We start from the raw sequence: 18,746 nt of genomic DNA on the forward strand, positions 1-18,746 counted from the left end.
TCACACAAGGTAATTTTAAAGCTGGTTCTTTGATGAAGCAAGCAATTTATCTGACCTCAGGATTTTTCTTGTTTGGAGACAAAAGTGGATCTGAGTCACCAGGGTCCACCCGCTCGGGTCACATGCACAGCAACCCAACAACTGCCAACAGAAGGGAACAGGACAGAGATGGGAGACGATAAATTCTCCCACCTCGAAGGAAAGAGTGATCCCATAGTCAACAAAACCATTTCATCATTTTATTCATCTTTCTTCCAAGTTATATTTCGGTAATAACTTACTTAAAAAAATTTAATTCCTCGAATCCTAATTTCTACACACCTTTGTGAAAATCGGCAGTTGGGATTAACATGCCACTTAAAACATCATTCCTATTGCTCAAAAACAGGGAAATCTGGCACAGGTCTCTGTGCTTGTGTAGAGAGTGTTGGGGAAAAAGAAAAAAAGAGCTTTGCTTCCTGAAACAGGAGTTGATATATAATATCCTTAACTTGGAACAAGAATTAGCGTCAGGAGATTGCCAGTACTGGCATCACAAAGAGACACTAAAGTACAGCACGAAACAACGGTCACCATTCAACACGGGTCCAGGGACACCTCCTGACGTCAGCAGCTCCCATGCAGCCAAGGCCATGAGCACTTGTGACTCCTTGGTGGGAGCACATCCTTCTAACGAGTAAGAAATGCACTCGTAGTGTGTTGTATTTTTAGATTCCACATCTAAGTGATATCACACAGTATTTGTCTTTCTCAGTCTGATTTATTTCACTTAGCAAAATAACGCCCTCCAAGTCCATCCACGTTGCTGCGAATGGCAAAATTTCATTCTTTAAAGAAGCAGACTCACAGACGTAGAGAACAAACTATTGGTTACCAGTAGGGAGAGGCAAGCGGGGAGAGGCAATTAGGGACAGGGGAGTAAGAGGTATAAACTATTGGGTGTAAGATAGGATACAAGGATATACTGTACGACACGGGGAATATAGCCAATAGTTTATATTGAGTAAAACCTATAAATGGAGGAGAACCTTTGAAAATTGTGAATCACTATGTTGACATCCTGTAACATATAATACCATACAGTAACCATACTTTAATAATAAAATAATTAAAAAAAAAGAAACGTACTCCTGCCCTGGCTTTGACAAGCACACTTTTCTGGTTTTCCTCCTCTCTCTGCAGCGGCCTCTCCTGGATCACCAGCATCTCCTCCTGCCAACTGATCCCCACGCTGAGGCCCCCGGCATCTGAAGGGTCCTCAGAGCTCTGGCCTCTGCCCCTGCACACAATTCCCGGGCAGCCCCTCCACTGATACTGCCCCGGGCTCAGAGTCACCTTCTCTGTCTTCAGCTCCCAAATCTCTACTTCGCCAGGCCTCCCCCTCCTCTGCCTATGTCGCCTCCACTTTTACCTGCAGATAAGTAAACACCAGGTTCAACATGTCACTCCCCTCCTCCAAGTATACAAATACGATCCTATTCCGGGGTTTCCCTGTCTGCACGTGACAATCCACCCAGCTGATCAGGCCAGAACATGGAATTATCTCTTACTGTTCTTTCTCTCTTGTTTTTTATATCTAACCAAACAATCAAGTCGCCTACATTCCTCCTGAGAAATGTATATTGTATCTCTGTCCCCTCCGCCACCACCATTTCTGGCCATGATTTTTACAACAGAGACCTAACAGAGTACCTGTGTTCTCTCTGGTTCAGCCCTTTTAATTTTTAAAATTAAAAATAATAATTTTCTAAAAATATGTAAATTTTATCAAGTCATTCTCTCGAAAGGCTTCCCAGTGTCCTCAGGATAAGGTCCTAACTGAGTCATGAGTCCTTCACTATGAGCCACCCTGCTTCTCAAATGCCTCCAGGCTCCTCCCCCCACACCTTTGCAAACCTAGAGGATTTCTACTACCTAAACAGCATCTTTCAAATTGGGTGTTGCAACCCATTAAAGATGTAAAACTGATCTGGTGGGATTCAACAGTTTTCTCGAAAACGGAATTACCGAACAATAATAATGACTACAACAGCTAGCATTTACATAGCGCATTCTTTGCACCAGGAGGGGTTCTAAAGTGCTTTGTACATATCAGCTCACTTGAGCTTCCAAGCAACCCTGGGGAGCAGCTACCATTATGATCCCCACTTTACAACTGAGAAAAGTAAAGCACAAAGGTGTTCACGAAGTTGCCCTAAACCCAAGGCTGCCGAAGGTACAGCTGGGAGTTGGCCCCGAGCCATCTAACTTCAGAATCCAGGCTCTCAAGCTCTATACTCTGATGCCTCTCAGCATTAGAGCCCATCACGAGGAGGAAGGGCAGGGATCAGATGGCAAAATGTTTACTGGAGTTGTTGGCGCGTATGTGTTTCTTGCTGAGGATCACATCAAAGGAGTCTGAATCCCTCTGATGAAAACTCCTCCTCTCCTCCAAAAGTGCCTTCAGATACATAAGTCACAACATCTATAGGACCTCGGTTTTGAGGTCATCTTCTGGAGGGAGGCTGACTCTGGCTCCCGGGCTGGGCCCACTGGCTCTCTGAGCCCCCCTCAACCCCTACAGGCCCCCTCCTGAGGCCCAGGGTCCCCTCGGGCTCCCTTTACACCCGTCACACAATCCCCCACACCTGGCATCGAGCCTAGCCTGCCTGGAGCAGGCCTCCAGTAAGTATTCGTGGAATGTGTGGATTAAAGCTTTTACCTCACAGTTACGGAAGAATCCCACACGCTCCATAAACTGACTTGAAAAGAATCCACCCCCTCATGGTTGGAAACAATTCTTTCCAGGTGAGGAGTGAAACACTCAGAATTCATTTCACTGTCCAGGTGACTCTTGTGTGAGATGCGTGGCTGCACAAACCTACCGCACTTGCTTCCGAGTCACCCGACAGCATGGCTGACGGGGTGACAGAGAGGGCACTGGATACGGTGGGAGGAAGAGGCAGTTCCCTTAAGAAGTGATCAGCGGGAAGGAGTATAAAAAAAAGAATGTCTATCTGTGTATAACCGAGTCAACTCCGCTGTACAGCAGAGACCGGCACAGCACTGTAAATCAACTGTCCTTCAATAAACAACAAAAAAGAAGTCATCGGGACCAGAGGCCCACGCCACACCCCCGACCAGGTAAGTGCCTTTCCTGCCCGAAGCACCATCTAGGGAACGCGCTGCCCTTCACAAGACTTCTTTGGCCCCAGATCTCCACTCTCACCCGCCAGTTTGCAAAGAAGCCGTGAAAGTTCACTTTTAATAGAATTACTTATCAAATACGATGGCCCATCAGCAGGTTTACTGCTCATTTATACTTACCTGAATGTGGAGACACATCACACCAAGTTTATTTCAGGGGAATCGCCTTTCCCGGGTGTGCTTAGGACAGCTTGGGTGCGCAGTAGAGAGTGTTCTACACAAGTGGTTATCAGTGCTTTGCCATTGCCAAGCGGCTGCAGCTAGGCCCTAGAGACACACCAAAGGAAAACCGCCCTCTTCTTAGAGTACCTGTCTGAAACTGTTCCAGAATCAACCTATACTGAGATAAAGCAGATGCTCTCATTTTTCTCAATTAAAATTGTTTTTGGGGCTTCCCTGGTGGCGCAATGGTTGACAGTCCTCCTGCCGATGCAGGGGGCACGGGTTTGTGTCCCGGTCCGGGAAGATCCCACATGTCGCGGAGCGGCTGGGCCCGTGAGCCACGGCCGCTGAGCCTGCGCGTCTGGAGCCTGTGCTCCGCAACGGGAGAGGCCACAACAGTGAGAGGCCCGCGTACCGCAAAAAAAAAAAAAAAGAAAAAAAAAGTTTTTGGCATTATATTTTAAAAGGAGATAAAATTAAGAAGGAAAGAAAAGAAACCTGAAATTCTAGGAATTCAAAAGTACACTTGAGATGCTCTCCTGATGGCTAAAGTCAGTTATAGGAGCAGGAATTAGATAAATTATTTCCCTGCAAGCAGCAGTGGGAATCTGGCAATGCTAGGGATGAGGATCCCAGATGGACACAGTAGTGGAGGAACCGAGGCAGGAGGCATGGAGCCGGGAGAGCCTCCCAGGGGAGGCCCCAGGGCTGAGCACATCCAAGGGCCAGGCAGGTGCTGATGTGAGCGGCAGGGATGGGGCGTGGGTGAGACAGAGCGGGCAGAAGAAACACCAGAGGCTCAGAAGAGGAAGTCGACGCTGAGAGCATACTCCCAGGAAAGGACGAACAGCCTCACAATTATTTTAATAGAAAAAAATAAACGAGACAGCAGTGATGGATCCATCGCGAAGGTGTGTAGAAAGGGAAGGGAAATGAGGTGTGAAAACAGGAAGGAGGTCAGAGCCTTCACAGGACTAGGGGGCCATCCTGAGAGCAGAGCAGGAGGAAAGCCTTTTCAAAATCATCATCGCTAGCATTCCAGTTTGAGGGTCAGCTGTGGACAAGGGGATGTGGCCACTGGTAATTCTTAATTAACAGTAAAATTCCTGAGTCCTTAAGAATTATTTTGGAGAGAGAGAGGACCACAGACAGAATAAGCTTCAGAAATCAAATTAGGAACAAAAGCCAGGTTCCAAAGGTACTAAGTTCCACGCTTCCCGCCTAGCAGCAGGGGTCTATATTTTCAGAGCACGCAGCAGCAGTGGCCACTTCATATGACAACCTTCACAGCCGTCGCAGCTCCCACATGGGGTTGGCACAGCAGAACCCACAGGAAAAGGTTGAGGAGGCTGGGTGGCCCAGCAGAGGGGTGGAAACCTGCCCCTAAAGCGGGACAGGGCTTTGAATCCAGTGGCCCCATCCTCACCCACTGGGTGGCCTCTGTAACTAGTTCACTTCTCCCAACCTGTGGGTTTAGTTTCTTCACCCATAAAATGGGGCTAAAAAGAGCACCTACCTGACAAGGTGATTCTGAGGATTTAAAGAAGTATTGAGAATAGTGCTCTGGGCAGCCTGTCCACCGGCCCCAGGGCTCAGTGACTGCACGCCACCCAAAGGATGCTCTTCTCTTTAAAGTTGTACCGACCGGCCCATCACCCCCAAAATCAGAAAGGAGGGCCAAGAAGTGGTCTCGGATGGACAGCCCTCTAAATTAACTGGAAGAGCTGAGACAGAGAGAGCTTAGGACAGAAAGCGGGTATATTTTCCAGTTAGTTTGTGTCAGTTCAGTTCAAAGTCTCTGTTCCTTTGTGTGGACAGAGAATGTAAAGTTGTTCCTTTAGTTTCTTTGTTTAAGGACTGGAATTGTAACATAAACCAAAAGATCGTGAGAAACAGAGATGCTGTTTTCAATACAGGTGAAAGATAAGTTATAAACATTACAGACATTGTGGAAGGAGAAACGAAGGAGGTTGAGATGTCCCCATCTTGGTCAAGCCACACCTCACACTGGTCAGGACCATTCCAGGCCCCGTGGGGCTGGGAGGGAAAAGCTCCAGAGCGCCACCTAGGGGTGGGGCAGTCTGTAAACTAAACCTGGTGGGAGTGGCCCCCAGAAGGGGGAGGTCAGCCACCAGGTAATTCTCTCTGAGGCAGCTGTTCAGAGAATTGTGAAGAGTAAAACCAAGGTTCTGACTTCTTTTAGGGACAGGATCTTACGCCATCGCCCAGAGCCTGACATCTGAGGCTTAGGAAGACATCCATAGGGCAATGTTAACACTTACTCCTTGTTTGAACCTATAACCCCTCAACCATACTGCCCCCAGACTGAAGGTTGGGGCCTGCCCGACAGGACGACTTAACTTGGAAACTGTATCATCTTTTTTGCAAGTCTGATGGAACAGAAAATCCTTAAATCATTTATGACTACTAAGAGCAGAGAACACAGTCACTTCCACAACAAACCAAAGAACATGATGTGCTCTAGGAGCATGAAAAGACTTGCTCCCTGGGGACCATCCCCTCAGCCACAGGCCAACTAGGGAGGTGATTTCATCTCCCAAAGGCGGAAACAAGCAGCCCTGCCCTGGTTCGGTCACGTGCACTGTCACCGCCTACTCTAGCGATTTTATGGATTTTCTTTATCTGTTCCCACAACAAACACATTATCTTAGTCTGGGTTTCATCAGAAGCCAATCCTGAGACAAGGGTTCAGGGCCGTGGTCTGACGGAAGCTGAAGAAACTCTGGTCGGGAAGTGGCGATGGGACCGAGGGAAGGAAAGGCAGCCCGGCAGGACGGTTCCCAAGCCTGTTTCCACTGCGGGCAGGGAGAGTGATGCCGTGGGCAAACTCTGGGAGCTGGAGGAGGGACGGCCTCTCCACCAGTAACATGCACGGGGCTCCCCAGGGCTGATAAGCATAGATTCTGATGTCAGTAGATGTGGGGTGGGGCCTGCGATGCTGCATTTCTGCCAGGCTCCCAGGGCCTGCCATGCACTCTCGGGGTTAAGGGCACAGACTTCCACCTCAGCGTTCTAACCCTAAGGCCGTGAGGCCTGGAATACGTTCACACGGGCTTCCTTGGGTCATCGCTGACGCTGCTCTGAGCAGGCCTTGTTGCAGGCACTGCCGGCAGTTCTGCACCGCGGAGCTGGCGGGTCCGGGCTAGCAGGCATCTGGTACATTCCCTGGGCACTGACGATGCACCAGGCACTCTGCACAGCATGCAGCAGGGAAAAGGGGGTTAACGGTCCCTGACACTGTCGACACTTTATTAAACCAGGTAAGTGGGATGGATCATATGTTAGGGGGTGGTGAGTGCAAAGGAGAAAAAGAATGCCAAGAAGTGGGGCAGGAAGTGTCCCGTGGGAGAGAGAACAGTTTGCGGTGCTGGACAAGCCCCCTGAAAGAAAGCTGACACTTGAGTGAAGATGTTAAATGTCCAAGAGTGAACCCGTCCGTGACCGTCTGAGAAGAGATTATTTTGGTAGAGGGATGGGTGAGGTCCAAGGCTGGAGAGGGCCTGGCAGTTCAGGGAAGAGAGGCTGGGGTAGTCGGGGTAAAGTCAGCAGAGCAAAGAGTAGAAAAAATGAGGTCCGAGGGAGTGGGGGGAGGGGTGGGTCCTGTAGCATCCAGTGGGAGACTCAGGATTTCCTCTTTCACTCTGAGAGACCTGGAAGCCAACTGGGGGTTGAGAGGAGGGACGTGCCGTGACTCTAGCTTCGAAGTTCAGAATATAGAGAAGAGAAGCAAGCGGAGGAGCAGGGAGTGTAGCTGGGAGGCTACTGCCCAAACCCAGGAGGGGATGGGGATGCCGAAAAGTATGAGGATTACAGAGGTGTGTCAAAAACAGATCGAACGGGCCTTTGCTTTTGTACGTAACGGATTAAACGCGGGGTACAAGGAAAAATAGGAATCAAGGACTACTGCCCGCTTTTGGATCTAACCAACTGAAAGAACAGAGCTGCCATTACGTGAGAAAGGAAGACGGAGAGGAACAATCCGGACAAATGCCTGAGCCGTGCATGTTAGGTTTCAGGCGCCTGGGAAGAGGTAGCCTCTGCTAATCTAGAGTTCAAAGAAGCTGCCCAAGCGGGGGATGTGAATTTGGGAGTCATGCGCCAGCAGACTGTCTTTAGAGCCCCGAGGCTCTGTTTCCTAAGAATGCAAACGTTCTGTGTTGCAGAATAGAGGAAAACAGACGGAGACTGAGGCCCGAGCTTGGAGCACTCCAATACCTGGAGGACGGGGCAGGTCCAGAAGTGGCAAAGGAGACAGTGACGGTGTGGGCAGGGAGAAAGGCGACCCCGGCAGGGTGATCTCGGAGAGGAACAGGAATCCACACACCGAAGGGTCCCGCGGACCGAGGAGAGGGCGTGAATACAGCAGGAAGACGCAGCAGGAGAGGCCACTGGTGGCCGGATGAAAACAGGCTTTAGGGAGCCAAGGGGGACGAAGGCTTCATTGAAGGGAGTTTAAGAGAGAACAGGAAAATGGAGGCAGCAGATAGAGATTGATCCCAGGGCTTGCTAAAGGAGAAAGGGGGAAATGGGAAAATGAGGGAGTACTTGGAAGGGGAGGTAGGGTAAGACAGACTTTTCTCTAAGGTGGAAGGTAGGACAGAGTAGATGATCCAGGAGGGAAGGGCCAGCATCAGGGTGAAGGAGAGAGAAGAAAGAATTGCTGCAGCGACGTCCCGGCCTAAGTAAGAAAGGATCAGACAGCTTTGGGGGACTGGCCTGAGCTTAAGGCATGGGTGGCTCATCCGTCCTAAAAAGAAAAAAAAACGTAAGCAGAAAGGTTAACAGGAGACCATAGGTTATTTCACTATGATAGGAAATCTAACCCAGTTTTACTCTCTTGTTTCTAAACTGGCCATTATTAAACATAGGTCAGAAGAAACCCATCCAACACTCACTTATGTAAGAGGTAACGACCCCAGTGAATTCTTTAAAAGACTGCTGGAAAGGATCAAACAGTTACTTTTATATAATACTTTGTGGCTTGACAAAAATCCATTTAGGAATAACATGTACTTGATCCACGATATTTAATGTAAAAGATATAGAGAGAGTCTCTAATGGCAACAAAAAACATTCAGAAAGAATATTTCCAATCTATGCTGGGGTAAATGTCGTTAGCCAAGCTTGTCTTCTAGTGCAGTTTTCAACAGTGTGTGGTATTTATTTACACTGTGCTAGTAAGGAGTGAATAGTCACCAGCCTTCAATTTTCACATCAACTGCAGAAAAAAGATGCCATTTTCTACACAGTCTGGTATTGAAATTGACTTAGCATCTCAGAACTGTCAAAAATTTCTTTTACGTAAAGGCTTGCTTTACAGAGACTATAAAGTAGGTGTCATCCTTGACACTTGCATTCTGTATTCAGGCCGCGGGTCTCTGGAAAAGCAGCGTTAAAGAACGTCAGAAAAGGTCTTAGCAAGGCCCGGTGGTCCCGCTGGGCGCCCCTCGGCTCCCTCGGCAGTCAGTTTCCACGCTGGAGGTGTCAGAGGCTCTTTGCTTCAGCTAGAAGAATCCTCGCCAAGGATGCTATCAGCTGCCCTAGGACTCATCTTTGCTAAGAGGTCAGTCTGGCACTTACTTTCCTCTGTTAAAAACGGGAACCTGTTTCCTTTCAAATTAAAAGAAGCATATACTAAGTATCGGATTTACAAATTCAGAACTTATTCCAAGGAAACCTCCCAGTAGGTGTACTTATATAAAGGACCGGTTCTCTGTCCAGGTGACAAACAAGGAAACAAATAAAAATATGCAAAACCGTTCTCTTCCAGCTCCTTCTTTCCCATGACAAAGTACTGCTCTTGTGTTTCATTAAGCAGGCCTAATTTTTCTCCACATTTATTTTAACTGCGTCCCCTGAATCACCAGCAGGCTGCACTGGATGTCATTCAATTCTGCCAACGAGAAACCGGTCACATTAATCCACAGGGCAGTTGGGTCCGAGGCAAAAACCCACACGTCCTGCTATTTCTGACGTGAGCAAATTGACACGGTTCTGTGTGCTTCCTTCCGGCAGCACCGGAGGGTTCGCTCAGCCGGGGAGGGGGCGAGGGTCGGGCTGCCAACTGCTACCAGGTCAGAGCGGAGGTGAATTCTTCTCACAGGCTCCCATCCCAGTACCGTACGTAATACCACTTATGACATGGCTTTCCTCTTCATCATCACATTTCTCTTGGAGAGGGATGCAATTCTACCATTCTCAGGAGATAGAGCTAACTCTACAGTTTCTCTGAAATCCCAGGGGGCCATGAAGCATGAGGGCTTTGTGGATGAAGGCTTTGCTCTAAAGGAAGGACCGTCTGAGATCCACCTGCACGAGCTTTCACACCTGTGATGACAACACCTGGCAGCTCTTTCCAGGGACGTTTTTATAAAAGAGTGCACTCTCACTCCCTGGGGTCCCAGCAACCTCGGGATCATTATTTGCCAGCGTCTCTCCACTTTTTCACCCTGGAAGAACTTGCTGGTTCAGCCATCCCTGAGCAAAGATATCTATTTTCTCAGCCCCCCACCCCATTTTTTTTGTCTAAACTGTGTAACCCATCAAGGGAAGAACCTTTGCCAAAAAGTCCTTTTCACACTGGCCCATTGGTCCATGGATGGATGGGTGACTATCCCAACCCACACAGATCATCGCCCGCAGACTGTTCCCCTACCTGCCTGCGTCCCCAGCTGCCATGTCGCACAACAAAACCAACCCGGTACACTACGCACTCTCAAAGCACCCATCCTCACGCCCGATGGGTGTGGGCGGGCGAGTTCTGAATACACCAGCAGTGAGAACTCTGGTTTTCCACGATGAAAACGGGCCAAGAAAAGAGAGGGAAAAACACTTCTCTGCCTTGTCAAGCAGTAAACCCCCAAGCTTGACATCAAGAAAAGAAAGTCCCAGAGCGATTATCGTGGGTGTTACGAAACCATCAAAACTGCTGATGTCGTAAACAAAATCTGTCAACAGCCACTAAGAATTCATTGAAAGTAAATTTATTGTTTGTTTAAAAAAAAAAACAAAAACAAAAAACAGAACTGTGCAATATGTGCTTCTCAAGACATTTGGACTCTCGTTTGTTGCTCATCTCTTCTCGGGCTTCAGTTTGGCCAGGCTAAACGAGAAACACGGTACAGACACACGGTTAGTGAGCACAGGTAAGGGAGGCAACCGAGACGCGTGTTTGTTATTCTCTCAAACGCCTACAAGGTGCGAGCCAAACTATGACATCGAGTTTTAAAATCTGATCGTGTTCGCTGCGTTCTGAAGACAATTATATTCTAAAAAGGGAAAGACAGCCGTATATCTGACTTCAACCAAACAAGCTTTCAAACTAAATTATCCTTTTCCTCGTACAGAACTGAATAAAACCGTGCTGTAGGGACCCAGGGAATCATTTTCAATGTAACTGGAGGATTCAGTTTTAACGGTAACAGTGCAACATGGCTTTTGCTTTAGTGGTCCAGGGGGCGGCAGGCCCTCGGCCATCACGTGTCACAGCACCACACAAAGCACCTGAGGCGTGAGTGGGGTCACGTCCAGGAACCTTCCGTCTCGGAGGGCAGGCAATTCCATGAGATTCAAAAGAAAACGATTCTCATTTTTCAGGCAAAGTAGCCTCGAATTACACTTATTCCAGGGCTGATAAAAGGGGAATACACACTTTTAAATGCTTACGGTCTGAGAATATCGTCCTAAATAAGGGAGTTTATTATCTTATTGATTACTTCATTTTGGAGATGGAAACTCACACACAAACACGCTGCTTAACAACGCTATTGCCTTCCTTTAAAAACGGAGGCATTTCAAACATTAAACAACAGATCTCTCTCCTTCTACGGCACGGACTCAGTTCCCTCTTTGGTGACAATTTCATACAATTGCAGAATTCTCAGAAATATTTTATAGTATTAAATTTGAATAGCCGTGCATCCGAGAATCAGACATACACAAAGGCTCCACGTTTCAGACCCTCACGCTGCCCTGCACTTTTCACACAGAACGAGCACATCAACAAAGTCAAGTTTACCTTTTTAGTAGAGAAACTCAGCCTTCTCAGATCCAAAGCCATTTTAAATCAAGGCAATGGGAGCGCCTTAGGGGCAAAAGAAGATGGAGCACGTACAAGGAGAAATTCATACAAACACGGGACACTTTACATTTGTCATTTGATTCCTTGTAGATTTAAATTTATGATTTAAAAACTTGCATTAAGGCAGCTTTTGCACTTCAGATACTCCATAATTTATAAACAGAGGAGTGACTCATGTGACTCCCAACATTCTTTCCTAGAGCTGTTTATCAATAATTAAACTGTTTTTGTGACTACCATTCAATGCACGAAGTAGAAAACCATGTCGTCTGTATAGAACAACGAATAAGAATACCGACTCAAGGTGCCGTGGTTTCCTCTGGTACAGTTTTTTGAGATATGGTACATCTATGTGGCCCTCATCAAATGTAAACAAAATCACAGACAACTTACAGGGGTGGGAATAGAGTGTGTGTGTTTTGGGGTCAAGGGGAGAGAGACGGTGGGCAGCAGAGCCTGCGAGCCTGTTTTTTGAAGGAAACCATATTATTATTCCCTTAAGAGACTAAAGGGGAAAAGCTCACATGCCTCAAAAGCTAGACTCCCAACATCTAATGCCCCTTACCCTTCCTTACCTTCTTCTTTCTGTTATAACTGAACCAGAAAACAGAAACAAATCATAGCAACACCCCCCAACACACACATACACACACACACACACACACACACACACACACACACCTGCTTTGTACTTCAGGCCTACGTTGGGCAGCTATACTTGAATCTTCTTACAAAGTGCTCTAAGAAATTATATGCACATACACGTTTTGATTAAGGTATTTTAAAGCAACACTGCTAAGGGAATCACATCCTATTCTCCTCAAAAGAACAAAGAGGAAGGAAGAGACTAATTTTTAAATCTTACTATATTCCCCTCTGTTAATTAAAAAAAAAAAAAAGGGAACATAACAGAATCAACCTGCAAGTCTATTAGTCTCAAATAATTAGATCCAGTAGGTATGGAAGGTGGTAAAAAAGATTTTGAAAAGTCTAACAATGCTTTAAGAGTCTTCTCAAATACTAAGGACATTTCATAATGCTGTGAAGGAGTTAGAGGCAATAGACAACCAAACAAAAAGCTTCTGTTAGTCTAATAAAGGATTCTCAACTTCTTTTCAAGGAGGAATACTCGCAAGCTTCAACCATTTCCCAAAGGGAAACCAGAGAGAAGACGGCCACATTCAAGGCAACTAGACAAGATTCTGCAACCTGTTACGATAACTTTGCATTCTCCATGAGGTGGTATGTGGCTCTCCTGGAAGAAAAAGCCCTGTTTTGTGGAATTCATACACTTCCTGGGGTATAAGTACCCCCAACACGGCTGATTTTAAGCTACCAGCGTGTGGTATCAGCACCGTGCCAATACAGTGAGTGTAAATAACCTCAAAGGCAGAGATCATCATGAAATGTAATAAAATAATTAGGAAGTGATGAGTTTTGAGTTATTAATTACCTTTGATTTTTATAGAACTTATCTAATTTTTAATAATGGCTGTGTTTAACAATCAATTGGCAAAATTTCTAAAAACTGAACAATTGACCCTCACAAGCCAACATGGGCTGCTGACTCCAGTAAATTGGTCCCAGAAAAGTGTGGACACCCATGATTTTCTCAGTAGCCATTCTTAAACACTGGGAGACTGTGAGCTCAGTTTTTAGAAAATACCTTCGGTCCCTGCACTTAAACACAGAAGTTGATTTTTAAGAATACTCAGGCCTTTGAAGTTACAAATGGGTCAACTTCTTTATCACAAAGCTGGCTTTCACTACGTGTTAGAGGTATAATCTGTAGAATTTGATCTAGAGTAAACATCATACAGTGTTTTACAGAACTTTTAGTAAAAATGGGGCTGGGTTGGGTTGCATTCAGGGTCCCTTTGAAACAATATATATTTCCCCATGGTCCCCACACTCACCACTCCTCTGGCCCCAAAAAGAAAACTCTAACGTAAAGCCTCTCTTACTCTGGAGTCCCAAGCTACAGAAAAAATAATGTATAATTAAAATAATGTATAATTTCTAAAATAATTATAAACAATCTAGAAGTTTACTTACTTTTTTATTCAATAAGAACAGAGCACTGAACCCATCGGATAAACGTTGGCCGATGAAGGAAACCTACAGCCATTAGCCTTCAGGAAGACTTCGAGTGAGACTGGGCTCCAGGTGGGATGTGTATATCCTAGGGGAGGTTTCCTCTTACTTCATATTCTCTGATTTAAAGAAAACAGGGGTGCAAATTCCCTCAATGTTAATTGATAGACAGCAGCTTTATTTCTGTGCATTATGTAGGTGCCTGATTACCTGCTGTCAGTTTGCATATATAGAGTGAGAAGCCCTCTGCCTAACACAGAAACTGAAATAAAGTGGCAGTTAGCTCAATTCCATCCGTAAGTGTTTGTGGACACGGAATGTAATGATGAAAGATGATCTGACTGCAGATGCATTCAGGAGGAGCTGTATATAAACAAGAAAAACTCTGCTGTGAAAGGATGCAAATCCCAGTGTTCTGAAGCACTGAATATGGAAATGCGACCGTATTTAAATTAAAGCTGATACTGCCAATGGGCCGGGCTCTGTGTGATCTGTGTCTGTAGTTTACTTATTCCATGCACTTGACTTAGCCAGACATCCACAGGACACATCTGGTATGTGTGTAGCCTGCAGGCTGGGCCTGAGTCCTCGCTTCACGGCCTTGACTTATCTATAACTCCCTGAGTTATTGAGGTCAACCTCAGGACCATAAATCAGGAAATTCTATGAAAATAAAAACTCTTGTTCACATTTTGCAATTAATAAAAAGCTAAAAGGAAGGGATTCATAATGCAGGATAACTACTTTTTGAAGAGTCAAGGGGCTATGCCATCTGTTTTCAATTTTAAACCATCATCTTGATATGTTTAGGGGTTTAATTTATGGAACAATCAAGCAATCTTTATATTTAACATTAAATACCTGAATATTATAAATCACCTCCAATGAACGTTTATGGGAGAGTTTCAGAGCAACTTCTGAACGACTTGTCACTTTTATTGTGTAGCCACGATTTGTAAAAAAATGATATGCTAAGTAATCCTAGAGTATAATTTAGGGGCACAAAAACAGCTGTCAGGAAACAGCCAGAGACTGCATTTAATGAAATCTTTACCGACTGAAGTAATAAGTATTACATTAATCAACACAGCTTAATTGAAGCTCTACTTGTAACATTTTTTTTTTATTAGACTTGTTATTAATGAACCTTTATATGCTACCACTAACTTGGGCTCGATGTTCAACTTCAACAATGAACAATTGTTCACACGCACAAAAGAACAAACACGGCTGTGAGGGCCCTTTGTCTCGGGCCCTCCTTCCTCTCCACAGTAATTTACATGGTTGGCAAGATAGCATCTTTCAGGCTCTTTAAAAGGGTCTGAGATAGTTCAAGTGCAATCCTTAAGAAAGTAAAAACACAGCAGCGAAGCCTGGGAACTAGAGAAGAATCTCCACTGACCTCAAAGACAAGGTCGTCAAAGCTGTGCTTGCACTGGGCCGGCACTCACACAGGGGCCGGCTGGCCCTGGCTGGCAGCACCTACCTGAACATGTCTCCCAGGCCCCTCAGCTTCCCCTTCTTGGCTTTCATCTTCTCCTTCTCCTTGTCTCTGTCCTTCTTCTTCTCTTTCCCCATTTTCTCCTTCCTCCGATCGGTCTTCTCGCCTCTCTCTTGGTTTCCATTCATCTGTCTCTCCAGAGAGTGGGAAGGTTGGTCGCTGGCTGTGGAGACAGACTCTCTCCCTGATCTTGAACTTTCTTCCGTGTCTTCTTCCACTTGGAAGGAAACAAACACACAGAAAAGATAAGGAACACAGGGAACCAAAGGGACAAAAATAAGGAGGCTGCAAGTCGTGTGAGGGTTTTCTTTCCCACATTTCCAACTAGGCCTGCAAGGATGTTTACTTCTGAGTAGAATTAGAATGAATGCGTGAATGAGAATGAACGCGCGGTGTGGATGTTCACTATGCACACGGGTACTCCTGCGTGAAGATGATGGGCCAACGGTAAGGGAGTAACGGTAATAGTAACAGTAACGGTAACCGTAATCTGGCTCCTGGGCCGGATGGATTCTCTCGCGTTGACATAGAGCCTGTACTGCTGGGGGCATAAGCAAGCCCTCATCACACAGCCAAGCCCAAGGGTCCTGTGTACCACACTGGCGAAATGAAGACAAGCAGCCCCTCGCCAAGAGCTTCCTCTCCTCTCGGGTGAGGATGATGTCGCTCCACCCCAGCCGCTGACCAATTTGTTCAGTTGCACCACTCCCTAGTCAGCACACCAACGTCAGCACAGGACTCCTTTCCTCAGCCTCCCAAATACGTATGACCCTCTGTGATTTCTGCGTAGAGGAAACTGGATCTTCACAGCCTAACTTTTCCTTATATTGTCATTCAAAGGCCAACGTCATAAGCCAACGCCCCTGTATGTTCTAATCCAAAATAATTTTGCATGTCGGTCGACACAATGGCAGGTGAACAGAGGTGGATGGAGACACGAAGGCATAAATCCACAGCCTCACACTCCTTTGAACTTTGCAGATAAAAGCTCTGCTTAGTGATAACGATGTTCCATCCTTTGAAGCGACACTTAGTAAGCATGTGGTCCAAGGGCATACCCCCAACTTTTTGCATTTGAAAGAATGACAAGTAACTAGAGTAGGTTTCTACCTACAAAAGAACTTTAGGAATGTCTATATTAAGAAGCAATAGATGCACACATCAACAGCCATTCTCATAAAGCTTTCTCCAGATTAGCTGCTTAAGCTGTTCTTACAAATATATTGATAATAAGAATTATTGGGGTTCCAGATTACCCCTTGAAATCTGAGGTCATTTTCCCCCTGCATCAACAAATAAAGTATGAATCAGTGTTTTTCCACTTCTTCTAACAGAGAAATATATAAGACAGTTAGAAATCTTTCACAAAGAACTAACCTCTAGATCAAATTAATATATCTTCAAAGGAAATTCAGCCTTGCCTCTCCACCAGCACTTGAGTTAGCAACACACAAAATCAAGAGTATAATAAGACCAGTTAAAACAATACTAGTATCAATTTATTTACAAAACAGAAACAGACTCACAGACTTGGAAAACAAACTTATGGTTACCAAGGGGGAAAGGCAGGGGGAGGGAAAATCAGGCATTTGGGATTAACATACACATACTACTATATATAAAACAGATAATCAGGGGTTCCCTGGTGGCGCAGTGGTTAAGAATTTGCCTGCCAATGCAAGGGACACAGGTTCGAGCCCTGGCCCGGGAAGATCCCACATGCGTGGAGCAATGAAGCCCGTGCACCACAACTACTGAGCCTGAGCTCTAGAGCCCACAAGACACAACTGCTGAGCCCACGTGCCACAACTACTGAAGCCCGCGCACCGCAACCAAGAGTAGCCCCCATTCGCCGCAACTAGAGAAAGCCCGCACACAGCAACGAAGACCCAACACAGCCAAAAATAAATAAATAAATAAATTTATAAAATAAAATAAAATAAAAACAAAAGATAATCAACAGGGAACAAGGAACTCTGCTCAATACTCTGTAATAGCCTATATGGGAAAAGAATCTAAAAGAGAATGGATATAATGTATATGTATAACTGAATCAACTTGCCATACACCTGAAACTAACACAACATTGTACATCAACTATAATGTAAAATAAAAATTAAATTAAAAAACAATCTTAGTATCTTTGTTCTGCTATTAAACCCTCACAGATCATAGAAGATGCTATCAAATGATGGCACAACCATAACCAAGTAATTCAGTTTTTTACAAAGTGCCAATTATTTAACATAATAACAGAAAAAGTGTAGAATTCTTCTGTTTTCACATTTGATTAAAAATACAAGCCAACATATTTCCCATCCCAGCAGGTCATGCCCTGGGTACAGCCAAAGAGTAAAAATACCACTGTGTCTAAATCCGGAAGGTACTTTGGAGGTCATTCAGACCAACCTCTTCCATTTCTTGCTGAGGAAACAGAGAGATTTGGGGCCAGCACACCGCCGGTGTGGGGCTCGCTCTACTATTTTATTCTGGTACAATTGTACCTCAGCCAGACCTTCATGCATTTCTTTGATCAACTCTGTGATTGCTCAATTCCACGCTTCATACAGCATGGATGTTGGTCATCTATCATCCAGTCACTCCACGGTCTGCCCAGAAGATCATTCCAGCAGCCAGCACTGCATCTCAAGAAACCCACTGTCAATCCTGTAGTCATTCAGCTCCGTGACTTGTAGCTGCTACTGAGGAAATCACTCCAGAAGCTCGATCAAATGTGCACAGGGACTCGAGGACCGGCTCACAACCACAGAGATGAGCAGAAAGGCTGGCCTCCCTCTGCACTGGGGTATCTAACTGGAAGCCACTCTCCTCTTGCAAGAGACAAGGCAGCTTTTTAAAAAGTTGCTTCTTTCCCTCTCTGTCAGTTCATATGGAAAAGGAATTGTACGGGTTTGTTAGAGAAACCCAGTTACAGCTTTCAGATGGGCATTGCTAGTGAAAATCCATAGCCTTACAAATAAATGCTGAGTTAAGGCTGTCATCTTTGTGTGGTACACAGAGAGCAGGGAAAGAGTCCTGGCCCGGGGGGCTTGCTGTGTAGCCTTTTCAAGGGGCGTTCCCCAAGAAAATGTAAATATAGCTTATGCAGGGTTGGAGCATCTTGTCTGAAAACACCCTTGAACTTGGCTGTGCTCTAACTGATGGTAAACCATGGCTTCCACATTATGGGAAATGGGTGTGGCCTCAACTTTGAGGTAATGGACCAAATCAGGATAAAACAGTTCTCAAAAGTTCCCGGGAACTACAAAACCCAGGTGTGTCTACCGGTACGCTCAAGTTAGATAAATGGATGCTGGTGATTATTCTAAAAGTCTCGCAGACAAAACTCCTTTTACCTATCCGTCCATAGGGTTTTGTACAAACTTTTATTATTGCACTTCTCATATGATATGATCACAGATCCGTTTCCCATTCCCTAAACTTCTAAAATGAGGACTGCTGAGCAGACGGTGGCTGCCCGTGAATGGCTGTTTAACTGGAAGACTACAGGTGAGCCTGACTTGTGACTTTATCCCAACCAGACAAACTTCTATCCAACCTCTGCACATCACCATCCTCTAGCTTCAGAACAATGTCTACGCTCCTCTAATGAAGCCTGACAACACATGCCACACCCCGGTAACAGTAACCCCAGGAAGGCCTCTGTGCTTGGTTAAGCTCTCGTCAGTTTCTGGTAGAGTT

General features: G+C 45.6%; 1 protein-coding gene across 1 annotated transcript in view; it reads right to left on the bottom strand.

Annotated features, from left to right (window-relative positions):
• PARD3 (par-3 family cell polarity regulator) overlaps nt 1-18,746 on the bottom strand; it is a 377,491-nt gene that overhangs the window by 186,352 nt on the left and 172,393 nt on the right. Inside the window, 1 exon segment of the mRNA XM_024766062.1 lies at nt 15,030-15,261. Within this exon segment, the coding sequence (XP_024621830.1) occupies nt 15,030-15,261 (232 nt within the window).

Source organism: Neophocaena asiaeorientalis, unplaced genomic scaffold (assembly GCF_003031525.2).
Source record: "Neophocaena asiaeorientalis asiaeorientalis breed wild unplaced genomic scaffold, Neophocaena_asiaeorientalis_V1.1 scaffold217, whole genome shotgun sequence".
Classification (NCBI taxonomy): Eukaryota; Metazoa; Chordata; class Mammalia; order Artiodactyla; family Phocoenidae; genus Neophocaena; species Neophocaena asiaeorientalis.